General features: G+C 38.4%; 1 protein-coding gene across 1 annotated transcript in view; it reads right to left on the bottom strand.

The window, feature by feature from the left end:
- Snd1 (staphylococcal nuclease and tudor domain containing 1) overlaps positions 1 to 20,669 on the bottom strand; it is a 436,904-nt gene that overhangs the window by 229,982 nt on the left and 186,253 nt on the right. The window contains exon 12 of the mRNA XM_074063886.1: positions 10,456 to 10,556. Within this exon, the coding sequence (XP_073919987.1) occupies positions 10,456 to 10,556 (101 nt within the window). The remainder of the gene's footprint in view (positions 1 to 10,455; positions 10,557 to 20,669) is intronic.

A 20,669-nucleotide genomic window follows, 5' to 3' on the forward strand; every position in this document is an offset into this window, starting at 1 on the left:
ACTGGGCTGACCACAGGAATTGTAAAGAGAGAAGAGCTGAGAAATGGCATAAAAACAAAAAGACCCAGAAGTTTTGCTTATTGGTAGCCATGTCCAATGTCCCTTCTCCATGATACATCAATTATACTATCCAAAGAAATAAAGAAATGCTTGCAGGAGGTCAGAATGGCAGACTGAGAACTCTGCTGACATGCCATCCTTCACAAGGTCCCACTGAACTAAGGGAAAGAAAGATATGGAAAAGAATAAAGCTACAATGATGTTAGAAAAGAAGAAAGTGTGTTCATAGTATAGCAGAAAGCTTGTGCACTCCTAAAACACAGAAAGCAGATGAGATCAAATTGGTGGAAAATGGTAGCAACAAATGATAAGTACAAGCACTCCAAACACAAGGCACCACCTTAAGAAGTCTTTAAGGGCATCATATAAATAGTTAATGAGGAAGAGCATTCAGAAGAGCTGGGTTGGGTACGCCAGTCTCTTCTGGTTCTCTGATATCTACAGAATAGCTAAGAGCAGAGGGGTATGACTTCTGGCAAAAACAAAACAAAACAAAAAACATTATTAACAAGTACAGACATGTCTGCTATCTTTTACTTGTGTGCTCCATAAAACATGGGCTGTTCATAGAAAACCCTAAATAAACAAGTCTATGGGGAAAAACAGGGTTATAGATAGATTCCTTAAGTCCAATGGAACTTTGTAGCCCAGGGACTTACAAAAACTACCCTAATAAAACTACACTACCATTGAATTTGTCTACTGGCGGAGCAGCCTTAATCCCTGGGGTCCGTATACTAACTCTGTCTTCTAAAGGTCTTTTCTTCCAGTATAGACTATCTTAATCAAAGTAGGAAAAACTGGTCCAAACTGTAGGCCTTCTTCACCAATCAACTGCTTTAACACTAAAGGACCGGTCTTCACAGCTTTTCTGACTACATTTGCTGCTTGCTACAGAGGTTGCCCGTAACAGATGAGAGCATAAAGGTTCTTCTCAAAGCCACTACAGCTATCACAACTTACATAAAAGAAAGGGAAGTTAACAGTGGACATTTCTCAATTTTATTTTTAAAGTCTTTCTATACTACTAAAGCTTTAAATACGAGAAAGCTTATCCCTTATTTTTTCATTACTTCAAAATATCCTCTTAAACAAACATGACTTTCCACTTTTATACCAATGTCATTCCCCAAATGATCAATGTCCTAGAAGACAATAAACCTCAAAGAAACATGAGTTATAAGAGAGTAGACAGTAAGACATGTAACTCAGGAACAACCTGAGCAGGCCACTGTGGCCTGAACAAAAGCAGAACATCTGAGAGAGTGTCAGTCCCTTGCCCTGACGAGTTGAGGGGGTCTGTGATCTGCTTGCTCAGGCCCAGGTACTCAGACACCCTACAAGGAAACTTGCCTCTCATACAACTTGCCCACTTCCTCCTTTCATGGCAGCCATGGTGTCTGAGGAAGGAGCCCTGTGTCACTGCAGAGGAACTATTAAACAACCTGGCCCTGCTTCATAAATATAAATAAAGGTTCACAAAATGTTTGGGACTTATGAAAGAAACAAGATAAACAGAGAATATTTAATCATGTAGGAAACAGATAATCCACAGATTAATAGTTTCTGCTGGGTATTGAGGGGGTGGGGGGTAGAGGGAGGGGGCGGAGGGGGTGGTAAGGGAGGGGGTGGGGACAGGGGGGAGAAATGACCCAAGCCTTGTATGCACATATGAATAAAAGAAAAAAATTTAAAAAATTTAAAAAAAAGAAGCAATTATTTCTTTTAATTTCAAATAGTATTCACAGAGATATTAAAGACTTTATAAACTAAGAAGAGGCTATTAAAATAGAACAATTAACAAAAAATTTAAGTAAGTGCTGAAATAAAAAAATAAAATGAGCTAGATTAATAGAATAGTCACAAGGGTAGCAATGATTTCAGGTTTGGAGGTATCTATACATACTTGATAAATGAACTAATGAGTGAATAAATGAGTAAGATGAAAGAATAAGCAAGAGAGCAGGAATGAATGGAAATAAGTCAGTATGCATAACTAGCTGGCCAAGCAAGCAACTGGAAGTCAAGGTGAAGTCATTGCCTTAAATATAGAACAAAGATGCAAAGGAGGATTTTAAAAATTAGAGGAACATTATAGAGGGCTGAAGCAAAAGATGCTAGTACAATTTCCAGAAGTAAAGTATGGAGGCAAAAAAGAGAGAAAATAATCTAAGAAGTATGGAGAAAAACTTCCCCTAGAGCCAGGCATGATGATGGTATACACCAGTAATCCCAGCACTCAAGAGGCTGAGGCAGGAAGATAACAAGTGTGAGGCCGATCTGGGCTATACAGCAGGATCTTGTCTCAAAAAATAAAACAAAGACTCCTTGAGAAGATATGAGTGTTCAAATTTAAAAGGCCCAGTTAACTATGAAGCTTGAAAAACTAGGCATACCTAGAAGCAATTTAGTAACCTTTCAGAAGGCCAAAGTTAAAGAGAAAATTGTAAATCCTTCAAAAATCACAGGGGAAGAAAAAGCTACATTCATGGAAGGAGAAATGGAATTTCTCATAAGCACTGATGAAACAACAGAAGACAATGACTTCGAAATTCTCAAGGTGGGAAAAAACGCTAATTTTGAAGGTAGAATTTTATGAACCTAACAATTAAGAATGTAGCCAAAATTAAGACATTTTCAGATATGTAGGAATTCAGAAAATTTACCACTCACACAAAAAAATAAGTCAAAATTCTTCAGTAAAATGAAAGGAAATAATATTAACACAAAAGGATGTCAAGGCAAGTGGCAGCCAAACATGAGGAGGTAGAGAAAGGAAAAGAGAGAAAATCTATCCAGCATTTCTTCATGGCTTTGAAGAAATTTCTTTCTCTAGGCTGGGGATGTAGCTCCGTGGCTGAGTGTTCCTCTAGCATGCACATGGCCCTGGTTTCAATCCCCAGTACCAAAAATAAATAAATAAATAAATTATTTTCTATAGGTTTAGTCACTATCACACTTCTAACTCTAATGTATCATGATATCTAATGCAATTAAGATAATATAATGGCTAAGAGGGAAGAATCAAATTTTTACGATGAGGATAGCTTAGAGACAATTGCAATAAAAAAGAGAAATGCAATGAATGCTATAAATATTAATCATAGAAAGAGTAAGCTTTTAAAAGAGGAAGAAAAAGGAAAAATGTTTGAGTATTCTAATTTTCTTCAAAAAAAGAAAGTTGACCAAAAATTATTAATTGAACATTATAAAGTTTTCTGTTGATAAAACTAAAGTAATATGACAAAATTAGGGGTCCCAGAGTGGAAGTTTTAACACAAACATATAAACTATTTATCTTTCATATAAGGAAGCAAGCACATAGTTTACAGCTGAAAATATCAAAAATAGTACCTTTAATTATAAAGATATAAGGATAACCACCCAAACAGAAAAGAAAAAACTCTTAGGAAGTTACCATGTAGGTCTCCATTGGGTGAGGCTCCTAAGAACACCCTGAGTTATCTGTATGGAAACCATTTGATGGGGTTTCTATAGCATCTCCATCCTGAATGGCCTAAGAACCAGCATGTATGGAGGAAAGACAGACAGGACTCAGTGAGTAGTCATTTGAGCACTGCATTTAGTCTGCTGACAGCAAAGTAAATGACCCATTTAAAAATAAAGTTATAGGAAGGATTCGTTTTCATTTAAATTTTAACCTTTTACCAAGTGATAAAGTCTCTGTTAAGGTCCCTGGCAAGGGCCAAGGATGATGGCATTTATCTGTAATTCCAGTTACTCAGGAAGTGGGAACAAAAGAACTGCAGTTCCAGGACAGACCAGGCAAAAGTTATTGAAACCTCATCTCAAATCATTAAGCCAGGTATGGTATTACAAATCTGTAATCCCAGCTACATGGGAGACACAGGTAGAAAGACTGCAATTCAAGGCTGGCTGAGCAAAAGTATGACCCTATCTGAAAAACCAATTAAAGCCAAAAGACTGGAGGCATGCCTCAGAAGGCCCAGAGTTCAATCCCCAATGCCAAAAAAAAAAAGGGTGAGTGGGGGAGCAGGCAAAACCTGAATAGAAATGAACTTTTTAATACCCTGACTAAATAAAGTCACTTATGTTTCTTAAAGCAAAAATCTTCACAAACACTGTTCTGTGAGTGACAAAACCAGGGAATATCCACAGCCTCAGTGTCAGTGTCTGGCACCTAGTAGGGCCTCAATAAATATTTGAGTGAATAAACACATAAATCTAGCCATTCAAAGAAACAATTACAGCAGCAGCAGCACCCTGTCACCTGTTTAGGCCAGTGCCTCACGTACCTCTCAACATTCCAAGACACTGTCCGCTCAGGATGGCTCCCAGGTTTGGAAAAGCCTCACACTCTCCTAGCCTCTCTACAGTCTGCTTTGGAAAACTGAAAAGGGATGTTTCCCAAGGATCAGCTTAGGAAATACTCAAGTCCCCCACAGCCTAGCATGCTACTCAACTGCTACTATAAAAAGAAAAAAAGAAAGGCTCTCATATACCCCAGCAAAGGATTAGCTGATTTGTAGATCCATGGGTTCCTTTATTTAAAAAGCCACACTAAACTTCCATCCAGAGAGGGAGGTTATCAAGTAATCTGAAACCAAGAATTTTCAAGGAATTTAGACTTGGCAGTGAGAGGTTTCCATAGATAGCCAGCCACAAAATACTTGAACAAAAGAGACAGATTTATCTGAAATTCAACAATAATTTCCTGACTCCAATCCTAAACCCTGTTCAACAGCCAAGTTCCTTCTTTCAGTGCTTCAAGGGACAAGTCTCTCCAAGTGACTGCAATACTTGAGCTAGCTGAGAAAAGGCCCATTATTCAACTACCTGGTTCCAAAGTACTGTTAAGCACTCACTGCCACAGATACTGCCAATGTCCTCAGAATGGTGGGCAGGCCTACTTCCACCATTACCTAAGTCAAGCAACAAATAACTTCCAAACATGATCTAAGTTGCCACTTATTTGTTTAATTAATTAATTAATTAAACTTTGGTAGTGCTGGGCATTGAGCCCAGGGGCTCTTGAACTATGCTCCCAGTCTTTTTGCTTTTATTTTGTTTTAGAGGTAGGGTCTCACTAACTTTGCACAGGCTGGCACCAAACTTGTAATCTTCCTGCCTCCACCTCCCAAGAATTACATGTGTGCAGCACCACACTTAGGTTAAGCTGCTTGTTTCTGATTTAAGAGAGAAAAAAGACTCCCAAATGCTCATTATAGTATCTTCTTTTTCCTTCAAAGCAGGGTAAGACAAAAACAAAACCATAACAAAAACAATAAATCAAACTCCTCACTACCATATTGATTGGATATGAGGAACTATAGGGATAAATCTGTGGGAAAAGGACTACCAGATCCTACCACTGCCAGTAAAATCACTGTTCTTCCTCAGAAGAAAGAGAATGTCCAGGATGCTGGGGGCCTCCCTGGGTAAGAAGTCAAGGTCAGAAAGAGAGGGATTCAAGAGGTTACTTTCTCCCTAGCTGTAGCATGAAAATGAAATACTGCTACGTTTTAAGATTTGAAAACTCCAAGAGATTTGGCTGGCAAAGAAATCTTCAAAACTATGGAACTCAAGCCAGAAAAGCTGGAGATTGTATGACATTTATTCCTATTGTGATTGAAAAAAATCAGGAGGATTAAAAAAGGATTACTCCAGCAGAGTAAGGACAAGACCTAACTTAACGCTTTAGTCACTAACGGAGCAGCTGGAAAAAAGAATCCCTGAAAATCAGAACCAAAGAAAAAGAAAAGGCAAAGGAAATCTTTTTCCTTGCAAGTTTAAAAGTCTGGTTCATATGAATACAATAAAGTTAAGCTCTATCTGTGATGAATCCAAAGAAACAGAAAGGAAGTTCATAAAGGTGGTGTTGAGTCTGCCAGATGACAATCATTAGATGTCACCTCAGAAGTCCCAACCCTAGCAGAACTTAAGACAGTAGCTCAGGTGGGAAGGCCCTATCTTCATATAGGCACCAAGGTGGCTGGCATTAGCCATTCATGGATCAAGAAGGGCAATGCAGGAATGCAGGAGTAAAACTACACAAACTGGTAGAGTGCTGTTACAAATAAATAAATAAATAAAATAAACCACCTGTCAAAAATGTGATCATGTGCACAAAATAAACAGGGATTTTTGCCATTGTTTCTTCTCCACAGTTCCACCTCTGACATTCTTTACCTCTCCCCAAATGAGCCACGCCTACCATTTGTATCACTGTGGAAAACATCACATAAAGGGAATCGGAGAAATGGCTTGATGACCCCTATAGATTCTGGTTGTGTGACAGCATTCCGGAGGTGAGGCTGGTGAGAATGAGTGTGAACATGTAAATCTTAACTCTAGTTGTATATTTCCTAAATGTGACACAAATTTTCTTCTACAGAGAGACATGAGCAATGAGTTTGGGTTTGCCAAAGTAATTGGGAAGTCCAGTACAGGGAAAGGTCACCCAGAAAATCTCACTCTTCAAGAAGGCTCTGGCAAGAATGAAAGAATGAGATTTTAATCACTGCAGCTAATTACATAGAAGACTAAATCACAAGAAGAGTTATTTAAGTGTCTTAAATACAATAAAAAGTAATTAACAGGAAGCGCCATCTTGACAGCTTCATGCCACAAACCAAGCCTGAAAAGATCAGCTAATTTCCAACCCAAGGAGCCAGAGAATGAGAAACAACTCAAGGTTTGATCTTTTAATTTTTTATTTAAACTATTTTGATTAACAGATAACAACTCTTGCCAACTCCACGGTGAAGTTAATCAAGAAAAAAAATTTTAATCTATTAGAAGAATGATGAACCTTGTTTCCATCAATTCCCCAGAGGGCAAGAGATGGGGAGCTGAAGCATGTGTCATACCAGTAAGGCCTGCAGGGTCCTGAGACTCACCTCCCTCCTGCACATCAAGAGGAAAAACAGGATTCCACATAGCCCTAATGAGGATACAGACAATTCACACACTTTGCATCTAAAACCTGCTTTGAAATATGTGAGAGAGACACCACCTCATCTGTCTCGTTATTCTCATTCCACTGGAATCATCAACTTAAAAGAGCTCTTTCAGTCAGAGAAGTCTGCTGGTGTCTTGACCAACAGGACAGCCATGAGGAGCGGGACAGGTGTAAATGCGGTAAACCCACAGATTATGGCACATCATTTAGATTGACTGTCTTCTTAATTACACACATTTCTACAAGATGGAACAAAGCCCTCCTTTCAGAAAGGCAATGCACATTACAGACACTCTCTTAAATAACGCTTCCTTAATTGACCCACTCGATTTGTGACCATACCAAACACCACTGGCAAATGCCTATGTGATCTACTGAAAGCCAATGACACACCTGTGCAGGGGCCTGGACCCACTGAGCCATTGCTTTGTCCCTAAATCCAGTTTATATTGGTTGTACTTGTTATTTTAATTATGTACTTCTTTAAATAATGTATTAATCACTAATATATGAGCATACAAAGAACATACATCTATGAACACACTTGCATGCTTGGAAAGAGTTTAACAAAGAGGCATGGCTATAAACTTGCTGGAAAATAATAGAACAGGACAACTGTTACAGATGAGGGGGATACAAATTTCAAAAAAAAAACAAGTGTTTCGAATTCCTCATTCCAAGGAGGAAGGAGTTATGCAGTTCACTAAGATATCAAATAGGTGATCCATACTGCTCATATACCAGAGATGTGAAAATAATGTACATTTTTATGCATAAATGGTTTTAAATACCTAACCATTAAATCAGACAGAAGGGCTTTAATATGCCTTATTTTTTAATATAAGCTATTTGGATTTCCTAATTTATTAATACCTCAACTTTTGTACATTATTTGGAGATTTTTAAAAGTAAATAAAACTCAGAAAATGAGCAAAGTCAAGACAAAGAGAAAATAAATAACACAAACTCTGAGTTACACCACCAAAAGCATGCCCCTGTGTTCACTTGTCAGAGATGACCTACCTTTTTGCCACTGAGCTCCCAATAACCAAATAAAAAGGAAAACTATCAGTTACAGATTTTATAGTACTGATTAGGTTAAAAAAAAAAAAAAAACAACCAAACACCCTTTAGCCATTCCCAGTAGTGAAACATTACCTGATAAGATTCATAAGGAGACCCTTAGCAACACAGTTAACAAATTATTTAATAAATTCCTTGAGCGCCTACCATCTGCTGGGTACTGGGGTCATGACAGGAAATGAAGAAGACAAAAATTCCCCGTTTCCACGGAGACGCTAGTTAAGGGAAGGTTTCAATAATATCAGTAACTTCTAATATCCAGAATATATAAGAAACTCAAAGAACTCAAGAACCAAATAATTAATCTGATAAAAATATAGGCAAATGACTGGAACAGATATTTGTCAAAGGAAAGATAAAAATGGCCAACAAGTGTATGAAAAAAATGCTCACCATCAATAGCATCAGGGAAATACAAATCAAATCTAAAACAAGATATTATCTTGACCCACCTAAATCGGTATCATCGAAAAAGCAACAGATAAAAAAGACTGGTAGGATGTTGAGGGAAAGGGATCTCACACATAGTTGGAGTGAGCTAGTACAGCCATTGTGGAGAACAGTATTCAGGCTCCTAAAAACTGAAAATAGGCATAACACATGATTCAAAGATCTCACTTCTAGTTATGTAGTGAAGGGAACGGAATCATTGTATTTAAAAAAAACCCCAGAAACCAAAAAAACCTACATAGGATGACAAAGTAACTGCCAAGTCAAAATAAATGCTCCTGAATCTGAAAGTTTGATTCCACAGGGGATGGTTACAACATTGGAATAATTTTTTTGAAGTTAACTATTTCAAACTATCTTAAAAATCTAAGAATTCCGATGAAACACTCCCTGAATATCTGATTTTGAGAATTGTGAACTTATTTTTAAAATATACGTTGGTGGTTACTAAATGAGATAATCTACTCTAATGGAGTGCTAAATGAACATTGGTGGAGACCATCTGCCCAAAGTCAAGATGTGAGTTTTCACAGTCATGAAACCATTTCCCCACTAATTAGACAGCAAGAGCAATAATCTTTGGAAATGACTCCTTGATTCCACCAATGAAAATTTTTTTCTCTATTCTGAAAGTGACAAACTTATTTACTTTAGATTAAAATGAAAATTTTAATACAGGTAAATACTAATATTCTAGCACTCTTGGCCTCTCTGGTACGGAAGCATGCATACAGTTCCTAAAATGGTGATAGATTGGTAAAGAATCATTATTGTTAAGTTACACAGATAAAATAATGACCAAAACATGTCCTAGTTTTCCACATATCAAAAATATTATCTGATTCATCAGAAAGCAGCTTCTCACAAAACCTGTCTCCAGTGATGGTGTGAAGATAATGACCTCAAATGCCTATATTGAGCTCCTCCCGGCAAATGAAACCTCCAAAATTGTTGTGTGAACATTAACATTAATAAATACAGGAGCAGGAGTTGACTAAAAATAGTTATTTCCAAATGTGAGAGCAAGAATGACGGAAAGAGGCTCCCGATTTATGAAAGAGTTTCTAGAAGCTACTTGATCTTTATCCTTTCAGAGACATTGCTACAACTTACATATCTTTCCAATGGGCTTCATTGTACACTCAGTAAAACAATCCCTGTTTTGATAAGAAACCTATTCTTTTCTTCCCTCCACTATGCTCCCTTAAAAGAAAAGAGAAATACCAGTTTGGTAACAAACAGCACTGAAGACTTAAATAGAGAAGGGAACAATTACCATGCTGGTATATTTTATGCAAAGTAAGAATTGCGACCAGGGACTGACTGATTGCTTTAATATTTATTGTGGAAGCTTGGCCCAGCAGGCTTCCTCCTTCCGCTGTCAGATACCTCCCTTGAAAGATTCTGTTCATCAACCAAGCTACCAAGAGACCTTGGAATACAACCATAGCACAGCCATTGCAGTAGTGACTCCTCCATCACCTACTTGTTACAGATCGCCATCCAAAGAAAATGTCCAGTTACTCTTCTGTCTCTGTCCCTCTCTCCCCTCTTCCTCACACCCACAACTCAACTTCCTAAACCAACATATAAAACTCTTTTGAACTAATTTTAGATAGCACCTAGGGCCAACTTAATATTCAATAAATAGAATTAACATATTAATAACGTGTACTTCATGGTGCCAAGCACACAGAGCCCAATAAATCTTAACAACAATAATGAAAGTATATGATTAGCTAATGAGTGATTATAAAGTACTTTGTAAATATAAAGTGCTACACAGGCACATAATTATAAACCACTGGGTTAAGTCAAGAGAAATCAAAGCAGGAAAAAAGAAAAGAGAGACTTGATTTAAGCAGAGAACACAGCCACTTGAAACAAAATTTGAGTCCCTACTGGCCAAAAACACTTACATTCCACCAATGGTGACAGTAGCACAGGTACGCTCTGAAAAGGCAGGCACTGTCTCTGTGGCTGGGCTGGCTGGTCTAATGTAGTCCACAGTCACATTGACCTGGAAGTAAAGATCAAGGAAATTAGGGTTGGGAGTCTGCAATACAGCTCACTAGCATATGCTTGCATAATTGTGAAAGATCAGTTGGGTTTGATTTTCTGGGTTTAAGATCTTTAAAAAAACAGTGAAAAGATAACTGGGCTACAGACTGAGAGAAAATATTTGCAAAAGACAAATAATATAAGGGATATCTGCCCAAATTACACAAAGAACTGTTAAAACTCAACAGTAAGAAAATAAGCCACCTGAGTAATATGCTAAACCTGAACAGCTCACCAAAGATAATATGTAGATGACAAATAAGTATAGTAAAAGATGCTTCAAATCATATACCATTAATGAATTGCTTGTTTAAACAATAAAGGATGTGCTGGGGGTAGAGCTCAGTGAAAAAATGCTTGCCTAGAACGGGCAAGACACTGTTCTTGATCCTCAGCATGAATGCATAAATAAATAAATAAATCTACACTAAATAAAACAATAAATACTACTACATACGTATTAGAATGGCCAAAACCCCAAATGCTTTGCAAGGATATGGAGCAACAGGAACTCTTATTCATCCCTAGTACAAAATGGTATGGCCACTTTGGAAGATAGTATGGTGGTTCCTTACAGAATTAAACATAACCTCACCATTTCATTCAAGAATATAGTTCCTTGAAATTTACCTGAAGGAGCTGAAAACGTGTCTACATAAAAACCCGCACATGTATGTTAATAGCAGTTTTATTCATAACTGTCAAAACTTAGAAACAATCATGACATTCTTCTGTAGGATAAACTGTGGTACATCCAAACAATGGAATACTATGCAGTGCTACAAAGAAACAAGCTGTTAAGCTAAGAATAGACATGAGGGATTTAAAAATGCATATTACTAAGTGCAAGAAGTCTGAAATACTGTGTGATTTCAACTAAATGATGTTCTGGAAAAAAAGAAAAACTAGGACGATCATTGGGTGCCAGGGGATAGAGGAAGGAGGGATGAAAGAGCAAAGGACAAGGGATTTTTAGGTCAATAAAACTACTCTCTATGTGATACTACAATGGCAAGTACATACTGTTATACACTGGTCAAAACCCACAGAACATACAGTATCAAGCATGAAGCCTATGGATTCGGAGTGATAACGATGTGTTCAGTATAGGTCAACAATTTTAACAAACACACCCACTCTGGTGAGGGACACTGTACGTGCATAGGGACAGAAAGAAGAGGGAAATCTCTGTATTTTCTGCTCAATTTTGTTGTGAACCTAAAATTCTGTTTACAAAAAGTCTGTTTTAAAAAGAAAAAGCTGTTAACCCATATAAGACAAATGGCTGAAATAACTGAGGCCCACAGCAATTCTACTAGACAGTAGTTTACAATATTCTTGCCTAACTGCCAAAAGTGATGGGCAAAGCAGTTTTTTAACCACTTTTGCAAAGTATTTTTGAAGAGCTGTATTTAAATATATGACCTGGGACTGAGGGTATGGCTCAGGTATTAGAGCCAAGCAAACACTGAATTCAATCTCAAGTATCACCTCCCTTAGGTATATATACATGGACTGCCTTCCCAGAAGGACTTCACATAATTTCAGTCTTCCATACCTTCTCCAAGACCAAATTAAGACTATCAAGAAGAACAAGATGACTATCACAAAGATGGCTGGAATTTATTTTACAGTGTTTAAATCAAAACAACACTGGTAACTAGATCCAAGAGCAACACAGTTGGAGAGAGGAAATGTTGCCCACCTAACAGCACCCATTGCAGGGCGGGAGGGTAACAAGGATAGAAATGGACCAGGAGAATCTTCAGATTTTGGATTTTAAAAGGATATGCACATAAATAGGAAATCAGGAGCACAAAGTGGGAAAGCAGCTTAATTCAAGAATACACTAAATAAACATATGTGAACACATTAAGTCGTACTTTTTCTCCACGAACCTTTTTTTTTGGTGGTACTGGGGTTTGAACTCAGGGCATCATGCTTGCATGGCAGGTACTCTCACTCTTACTTGAGGCACTCCATCAGCTCTGTTTTGGTAATGGTATTTTTATTTTTTAGATAGGGTCTCGTAAACTATTTGCCTGATGCTGGCTTTGAACTGGGATCCTCCTGATCCCAGCCTCCTGAGTGGCAGCACTGGCACCAGGCTTCATGAAGCTTATGTATCAAAAGAATCAAGTGTATGCAATCCATTAGCAAACATATAACATATGTCTTTACATTTGGTTTGCGTAACAGCCAAGGATGATTTACATGTCTACACTGAAGACCTTATGCTGGCTCAAGCAGCCTGAAGCCATCTCTACAGTCCAGAATCCCTTTTCTAAACACATCTTCACTTCTCACCAATCACCCTAAAGACAGTATATTACACAAGCATCAAGTTTTGCCATACTGCTGTTAGCACCATTGCAATCCTTTAACTCTGTCTCAGCTTCCAAACTCATTTCTAAAACAAAAAGTAAATTTGGAAAAGGACACCAGATTTAAAATTCTGTCATATCACAAACTTCAACATTTTACCAAATCAAATTTAAGAAGGAAAAAAGGGCAAACAAAACAAAAATCCAGAGCCATTCCAAAGATCAGGCCAGCTCCAGTTTTTTTGTTTGTTTGTTTGTTTGTTTTTGTTTTTTTAGGGGGTGGAGGGTAGTACTGGCATTTAAATTTAAGGCCTTGTATTTGCTAGGCAGGCACTCTACCACTTGAGCCACACCCCCATCCCACTTTGCTTTAGGTATTTTTTGAATAGGGACTCCTGTTTAAGCCTGGACCATAATTCTCCTATTAATGCTTCCTGCATAGATGGGCTGACTTGTAATGCACCATCTTTGACTGGTCTCATGCCTGGATCCTCCTAATCTCTGCCTCTTGAGTAGCTAGGATTATAGGCATGAGTCAATGTGCCTGGCTTGAGTTAAGTCCTTATAAGAAGTGTTGTCGTAACATAAAAACAAAGAAAATAAGATAACACGATGTCTAAAATCAGCTATCTACACTAAAATTACTACTAGATTTTATCAAATTCTATAAAGCAAAGGAGATGGGTAAGGGTTTGACCAACTGTTACCGCCAAAAAGTGGTTTTAGTTGTTTCCCTGTATGCAGCATGCCAGAGTTAATATAGACCACAGACAGGGCCAGGCATGAGAGGGCTGCATACAGAGAAGCATTGGTGACTCAAGATGCTTGGGACAGGAAGAAGTACTCTCGATGTTTAAAGTTGACACACCTGGAACTGTCACAGAATGTTTAAGTAATGTTCTTTTGCAGGAAGAGACTAGGAAAGAAAGAGGGTATTTGGAGTCATGGCAAAATCTATAGAGGAAATCACAAGAGTAAGCTAAGTCTCAAGGATGGCCAAACCATGGTGCCAAGTTTAAATAGGGCATGCTACAAGATATGATCCAATTTGGGGCATTGAGTGGCATGATAAAAGTCCACATATCTTTGTTTTTTCTTTTATACAATTCACATAACAAGTGAAGCCCTCAATTCTATTAGCAAAGGGGAAAAAATTATCCGTGTTTAAAAAGAAATTAAGCAAAAAACCTCAAGGTTACCTTGTACCTGCCAATGCCAAGCCTCCTCTTCAGAAGCAGATGGAGGTAAAGGGACAAACAGCAGTTATTCGGCACAGAAGCACCACACAGAGGAGTATTCTAGTTAATCAACAGGGCCACATAGGTACAATGGGTGGGAGTTATGGAGTAATGCAGAGTGAAATCTGTGCATCATTCAGGCCAGAAGACCACGAGGAGGTGCTAGCCCAATCCATAGGAAGAACAACAACAGAAACAAATCAAATATTTAATCTTCAATGACCAAAAGAAACTACATTCGTCTGCGAATTAATTATTTCCTACATCAAGAGAAAGAGAATTGCAAATGAGTCAGAGATTAAAAAGCGCTTCGAAGATGCAGCACTATTAAAATCTCAAATACAAATGAGGCCCTGAGAATAGCCCATAGCCAAGATACACACCTGCAGACAGCTAAGACAAACCAGGAATTAAAGTCAATGTGTAATTAGCATTTATGTCTCTCTCCTGTGGATTCTGAGATTCGCTCCTCTACCTTGGAGTTTTCATCTCTAGACATTTATCACTGACCTGACAATCACTTGAAAAAGAGCCTCAGTTTAATCAGTTTGGATTAAAATGACTGGAACCCTTAGCAATGTCTGTCTGTATAACTTGAATTTTGTGTTTGTGGGGCAGTCCCTGTGGAATGGAATGAGTTAAAGAGCAGAAACAACTACAGAAGTGTTCTTCCCTTTTATAATCAAAGACAGATGCGCCTGAATTGTCTGGTATACTAGTATTTTAAATATGCATAACAAAGGGGTTATACAAGCGACCCAGAGCCTTATGCCTATTTATAGCAATGACCACAAAGAGCCCTGGGCTCCTGCTTGAGTCTACTTATCACTCTCTTACAACTGAGTTATAAATGAGAACACTAGATTTGATCTTTATGGTATCATTTAACACTATGATTCTAAAAGATAATTTAGCCAGACATAGTATATTATATACTATTAAATCCATATAATTCATACCTTACATTTACAACAATTAATTGGGACACAGAATTGTAAGCACCATGAGAGAGGAGAACGTGTCTTTTATTCAATGAAAGATATGCCACAGGGTTGGCAAAGTAGGTTGATGGATATACAGTAAATATTTGTTGCATGAGTGAATGTATGTAATCAGAAACTCAGATATAAAAGTTTGAAGGACACCTTTGAAATGAGATGGTTAGGCATATTAAAGATCAAGCTATTGATGGTTCTGCTCTTTTATGTAACGAAAACATGGTTATTTCAACTGGGGTGTGGTAGTACACGGCTTAGGTGGGAAAAGTATTTTGAAATTGTGATACAGCTCTAATTTAATGAAAAACAGCTATCATGAAAGATCAAGCAAACAAAACAATACTTGTTTCTCAAAGAGATTCTCAAAGATAAAGTGTGGCAAGCAATCAGATTCATCCTTGGTCCATTACACTGTAGATTGTTTTTTGAAAGCAATTTAAGTGACCCTTCAGAAAAGCTAAGATGATAACGTTTAAGTCCAAATATTTCAATATCTTTTAAGGTCCAATAGCAGTTTAGTAAAATAAAACTGCTTTGGACCACACTCAAGAAATTCTGAGCATCTATGGATATTCTTCATAGAAATAGTGACTAGAAAGTCAAACCACAAAAGAAATTCAAAATAAATCAAAAGAAAGAGTTTGATGCTGATGAAAATAATTAAATGACAACATGTGAACAACCTAAGCATTAAAGTTGAAGAAGGGAAACAAACAACTGCATATCCACATTTCCAGGTCACAGTCTGAGTTCAATTTTAATAAAAATGGAGCTGTTATATGAAGCTATTTTGCATAATTACCATATAACCCCACCCATTATTCCACACAGCCAATCACAAATTCTCAGAGAGTCATAATAAATACTCTGCCTCTAGAAATAAGCTCTTTTATGACCCCACTCTCATGACAATTGTCAGGTAGTTATGGAAAGCCTCCATGTACCTCTGATATAGAAAAGATAACACCATCTGAGCCGAAATCAAGCTCATGCTACTTAGAAAAAAAAGCAAGTAATACAAACCATTTTATACAGACCAGGTAAGAGTATGGATAGAGGAGCAGACAGGCTGCAGTGTATGGCTCCTAGCAATCGTACAGAGATTTTAAATGAACTTAGAAAATCACCTAGCATCTCTGTGCTTCTCTGTTACACAAACAACTGTGCCCATCTTACTGTGGTAAGAAGAAAAGCATTAATATATGTAAGGAATTTAGAAAAAGGTGTGACTCATACTAAGTTTCAGACAGTGTCACTTATGTTTAGAAAAACAGGTACTGATTTTCTCAGAATAGTGCCTGGCACAGAGTAGGTGATAAATTAGTATGTGTGAGATTAAATAAATAAATAAACAAACAAACAAACATATGCATAAATACGACACATAGTGACTTAAATCATTACACTCGGAATCATTATATAGATTCAATTAAATATACTTTTCTCCTTAAGGAGTCACAGCAAACAAGAACATGTACCTCATAAATATTCATCCCAACTTAGAGATAACTGGAGTTTATTTTAAAGAATGATACACTATTTAGCATTTATTTAGATGTTTTATGGGTTAATTTTGGAGGGACCAGTTATTGAATATTTTATTTACTGACAATAATTGAAGCCTAGTGTTGTGAACCATCTTAGTTTATTAGGTTAACGAGATATTCCGGGAAGGATACTTCTTGCAATACTAAATGAAGAAGATAATCAACAATAAAGAGGCCACATTTCTATTTGCTTTGGAATTAATAGCTTCTATATATAATACTCCTTAGAATTGGTTACATATTCTTGATCTATTTTCCTTGCTAAAAGTATCTTATGTAATTATTCTAAAAAATATGAGAGTAATGGGTATTTTAGAATATTTTGAAACACAATGTCTATCACAATTCATCTAGGTATGGAAGAGCTTCAAAAGTATTTACTATGAATAAGGCCTCTGAATCCTGCCTGGCTCTGGGCATGCTCTTAGCTCACCTCCCAGCAGAGTGATCCATTTACATACAATCACCTATGGAGCTATGCAAATCTCACGGGACATGGCCAAACTTACCTGCTTCTAGAAAAGCACTGTACGACAGAAATATAAGGACAGACACAAATGAGAGCCACATATGTACATTAAATGTTCCTAGTACCAACACTGAGAAATTAAAGAAAAAACAGGTGAAATTAATTTTAATACTATTTCTTACTAAAATCAAAATTTACAAATTACTTAGATCAATATAAAACCAACAGATACGAATTTCTGTGCTGTGTACTTAATATTTAGTATGCATTTTACACATACAACACACCTCAATTTGGATGAACCACTATTCTAGTGCTCCATCACACACAAGGCGATGGTTGGGACCTCTTGGTGCTCTGCATCTCTAATTTAAGAGATCTAGTCAAGAGATAAGTTCCTCTTATCATATAATCCTACTTTCTGGTAACTTTAATTATCTTATATAAATCACATACTTTTACTTTCTTATGAATCCTTATAAAGACTCTTAAACCCAGTATGAAAAACACAGTATAAAAATACAGTAGAAAAAACTAAAACGTTTATCTTTCATTTCTTTTTGACATCTATTATCTGATTATACTAGAAAAATGAACCACATACTTTCTCAGTTCCACAAAACAATTTCAAGTGACAGAATAAATTTGTATACAAAGGGAAAAAATACTGTAGTATTATAACTAAAATTGTAATATGCATTCTGTTCAATAGATTTCTTTTTTGGTTTTTTTTTGTGATGTTGAGGAACAAACCCAGATCCTTGACTGTGCTAAGCAAGTGCTCTACCACTGTAAGTACCCTTAGCCCTATTCAATAGTTTGATGAAGATATTTTTCAGTGATCAGTTCTACAGACGGATTTTTAAAATTAATTCATGACTTACCAAAATAATTCTAGAAATCTTTACCTCAGTGTTTGAAATTTATTCTTGTGTAAAGATGGTGACTGGATGATGGCAAGAAACTCATGTCAAAGAACTATCTGCCTTTTCAGTTAATACTTAAGGATTCTGTTGATTTGGAGTAGCAGGGAGGAGGGCCACAAAGGAAGCAAGCAACTCTATGCTCTGATAACGTACCACGGCGGGGCACGGTGGCAGAGCAGGGAGATAAAACTTAATCTAAACTTGAAGAAGGTCACATACCACTGGGGGCCCAGGGGGATGAAGTAGCCAATAGAGTTGCATGCAACCATACATGGGTTAAACCTTGCTTCTTGCTTCTCTAACCTGCTTGCAAGGCATATAAGATAAGGAAGGCCCTTTTGTTCTCAGGGCTCAGCCTTTGGACTTGAGTCCTCTGAATCTGTGCCAGCACAACAAAACATTGCTGCCTGCTGAACTGCCTCGGTGTGCTATGTCTCTGTTCGAGAATCCCACCACATTTCTGGGGGCTTATCCAGGATTTCGGAGAAGGTAATTTTTCACCTCCCTTGTCACCAAGAGAAGTGATCCTGCCAGTCATCAATGGATGGTTTGATCTGGAGGGGGGACTCATCCTCCAGACAAGTCGGCGGGGGGAGGGCCTTGGACACACAACAGAACCTGGTGACAGGAGTGCCGCCCATCAGACTGGTTAGAACTCGCGTTCAAATATTAGGCCTGGCTGAAAGTTGCAGAAGAGGAGCGTGATCATCTCTCAGAGTCACTAGAGTAACTTTGAGCAAAAGTGAAACTGACACTCCTAGGCAGTGGGAGTGGGGTGGAAACACTGGAAGCCTGCATGTGAACGTGTGAATGAGACACTACGAAGTGAGTGTGGAGTTCCAATCCACAGATCCATGAGGAACTCATATGGTCTAAGGTGACCCCTAACAGGGCCTCCAGTCCAGGGGTTTATACAGACTCACTATGGCTAAGAGACACCTAAATACCCATGAGGGAAACAGCAGGTGACGGACAAATCAAGTGAGGACCCTGTGTAGGCACAGTTCCTGGCTAGGCAACCACATCCAGGTCACCAAGAAGGGGCGGGTATTGCATGTCCCTGTGTGTCAGAGAAGAGGACCCCTTACCTCTCCTCCAAAACTTCTACCCCTTTGTTTCTGTATTGACATCTGGTAACAGGAGGAAATGGGTGGTAAACAGAGTAAAAACACTCCCTTGGAGTGTATGGTTAAACACTTTAAAAAGGAATTTAATGGAGACTATGGAGTTACAAGGGTAGAGAAAAAACAAAGGAGCCAATATTGGCCAAGGAACCCACAGAAATACCACCGCCCTATGTGCTGGCTGGTACAATAGCCATAAAGCTGACAGGCCTGAGGCGAATGCTCTAATCCTCATAGTTGCACAAGAAGAGGAACAGGGGCTCTATGACCCTGAGGGAAGCTCTCCTGAGATTCCTGAGATTCCCTTCAAGATTCCAGGTGTATGGGTTGAAGATAGCCCCCCAGATGTGGTCCGAAATGTGCCTCCAGTAGTGGTGGAACTAAAGCTAGGGGATAGCACTTCATCTCCCACATGACCCAGGTCAGAATTCAAAAACACTTTGACAGAATCCTAAAATATGGGATCCTCCAACCTTGCCAGTCATCCTGGAACACCCCCTTATTACCACTCCAGAAACTGGGGACCCAGGATTTCAGGCCAGTTCAAGGCCTCCAGGCAGTAAATTCAGCAACTGTCATTTTGCACCCCATAGTCCCAAATCCATACACGCTTTTAGAACTTGTCACAACTGAGGCAATGGTTTTTACCTGCCTGGATCTTAAGGATGCATTTTTCTGCATCGGCCTAGCCCCACAAAGCCAGCCTACATATGCCTTCCAGTGGGAAAATCCCAATAATGGGCAAAAGAGGCAACTAACCTGGATGCAATTACCACAGGTTTCAAAAATTTGCTCACTATTTTTGGAACTGCTTTGGTATCCGACTTCAAAGTCTTCTCAGCCAACCAGCACCTCTGCACACTCCTCCAGTACATACATGACCTCCTGCTGGCTGGACCAACCTGGGAGGACTGTATGGAAGGGACTTGCTTCCTCCTTTCTCTTTTATGAGAGGCAGGATACTAAGTCTCTATGAAAAAGGCCCAGATTTGCCAAAACACTGTCAAATACCCTGGCTTTCACCTGTCCCGGAGGCAACGCAACCCTGAGAAGAGACAGGCTGCCTGTTCAATCCCAGCTCCTAAGACCCACTGGCAAATCAGAGTTTTTGGAAGCTGCAGGTTTCTGCCGAATCTGGATCTCTAACTACTATTCCCTCTTGACCAAACCCCTCTATGAGGCCACAAAGAGGGGAGAACAAGAACTCTTAGCATTGGGGGAAGAACAAAAGAAAACCTTTAGAGAACTCATCAGGGCACTCACGAGTGCTCCTGCTCTAGGCCCACCGGATGTGATGAAGCCCTTTTACCTGTATGTCCACAAAAAAAAGGGGGAAGCTACTGGGGTCCTGATGCAGCTACTAGGCTGCTGGCACCATCCAGTGGCTTACTTGTCAAAACAATTTGATGCTGTTTCCAGAAGCTGGCTACATTGCCTGCATGCCCT

This window comes from Castor canadensis, chromosome 2 (genome assembly GCF_047511655.1).
Source record: "Castor canadensis chromosome 2, mCasCan1.hap1v2, whole genome shotgun sequence".
Lineage (NCBI taxonomy): Eukaryota > Metazoa > Chordata > Mammalia > Rodentia > Castoridae > Castor > Castor canadensis.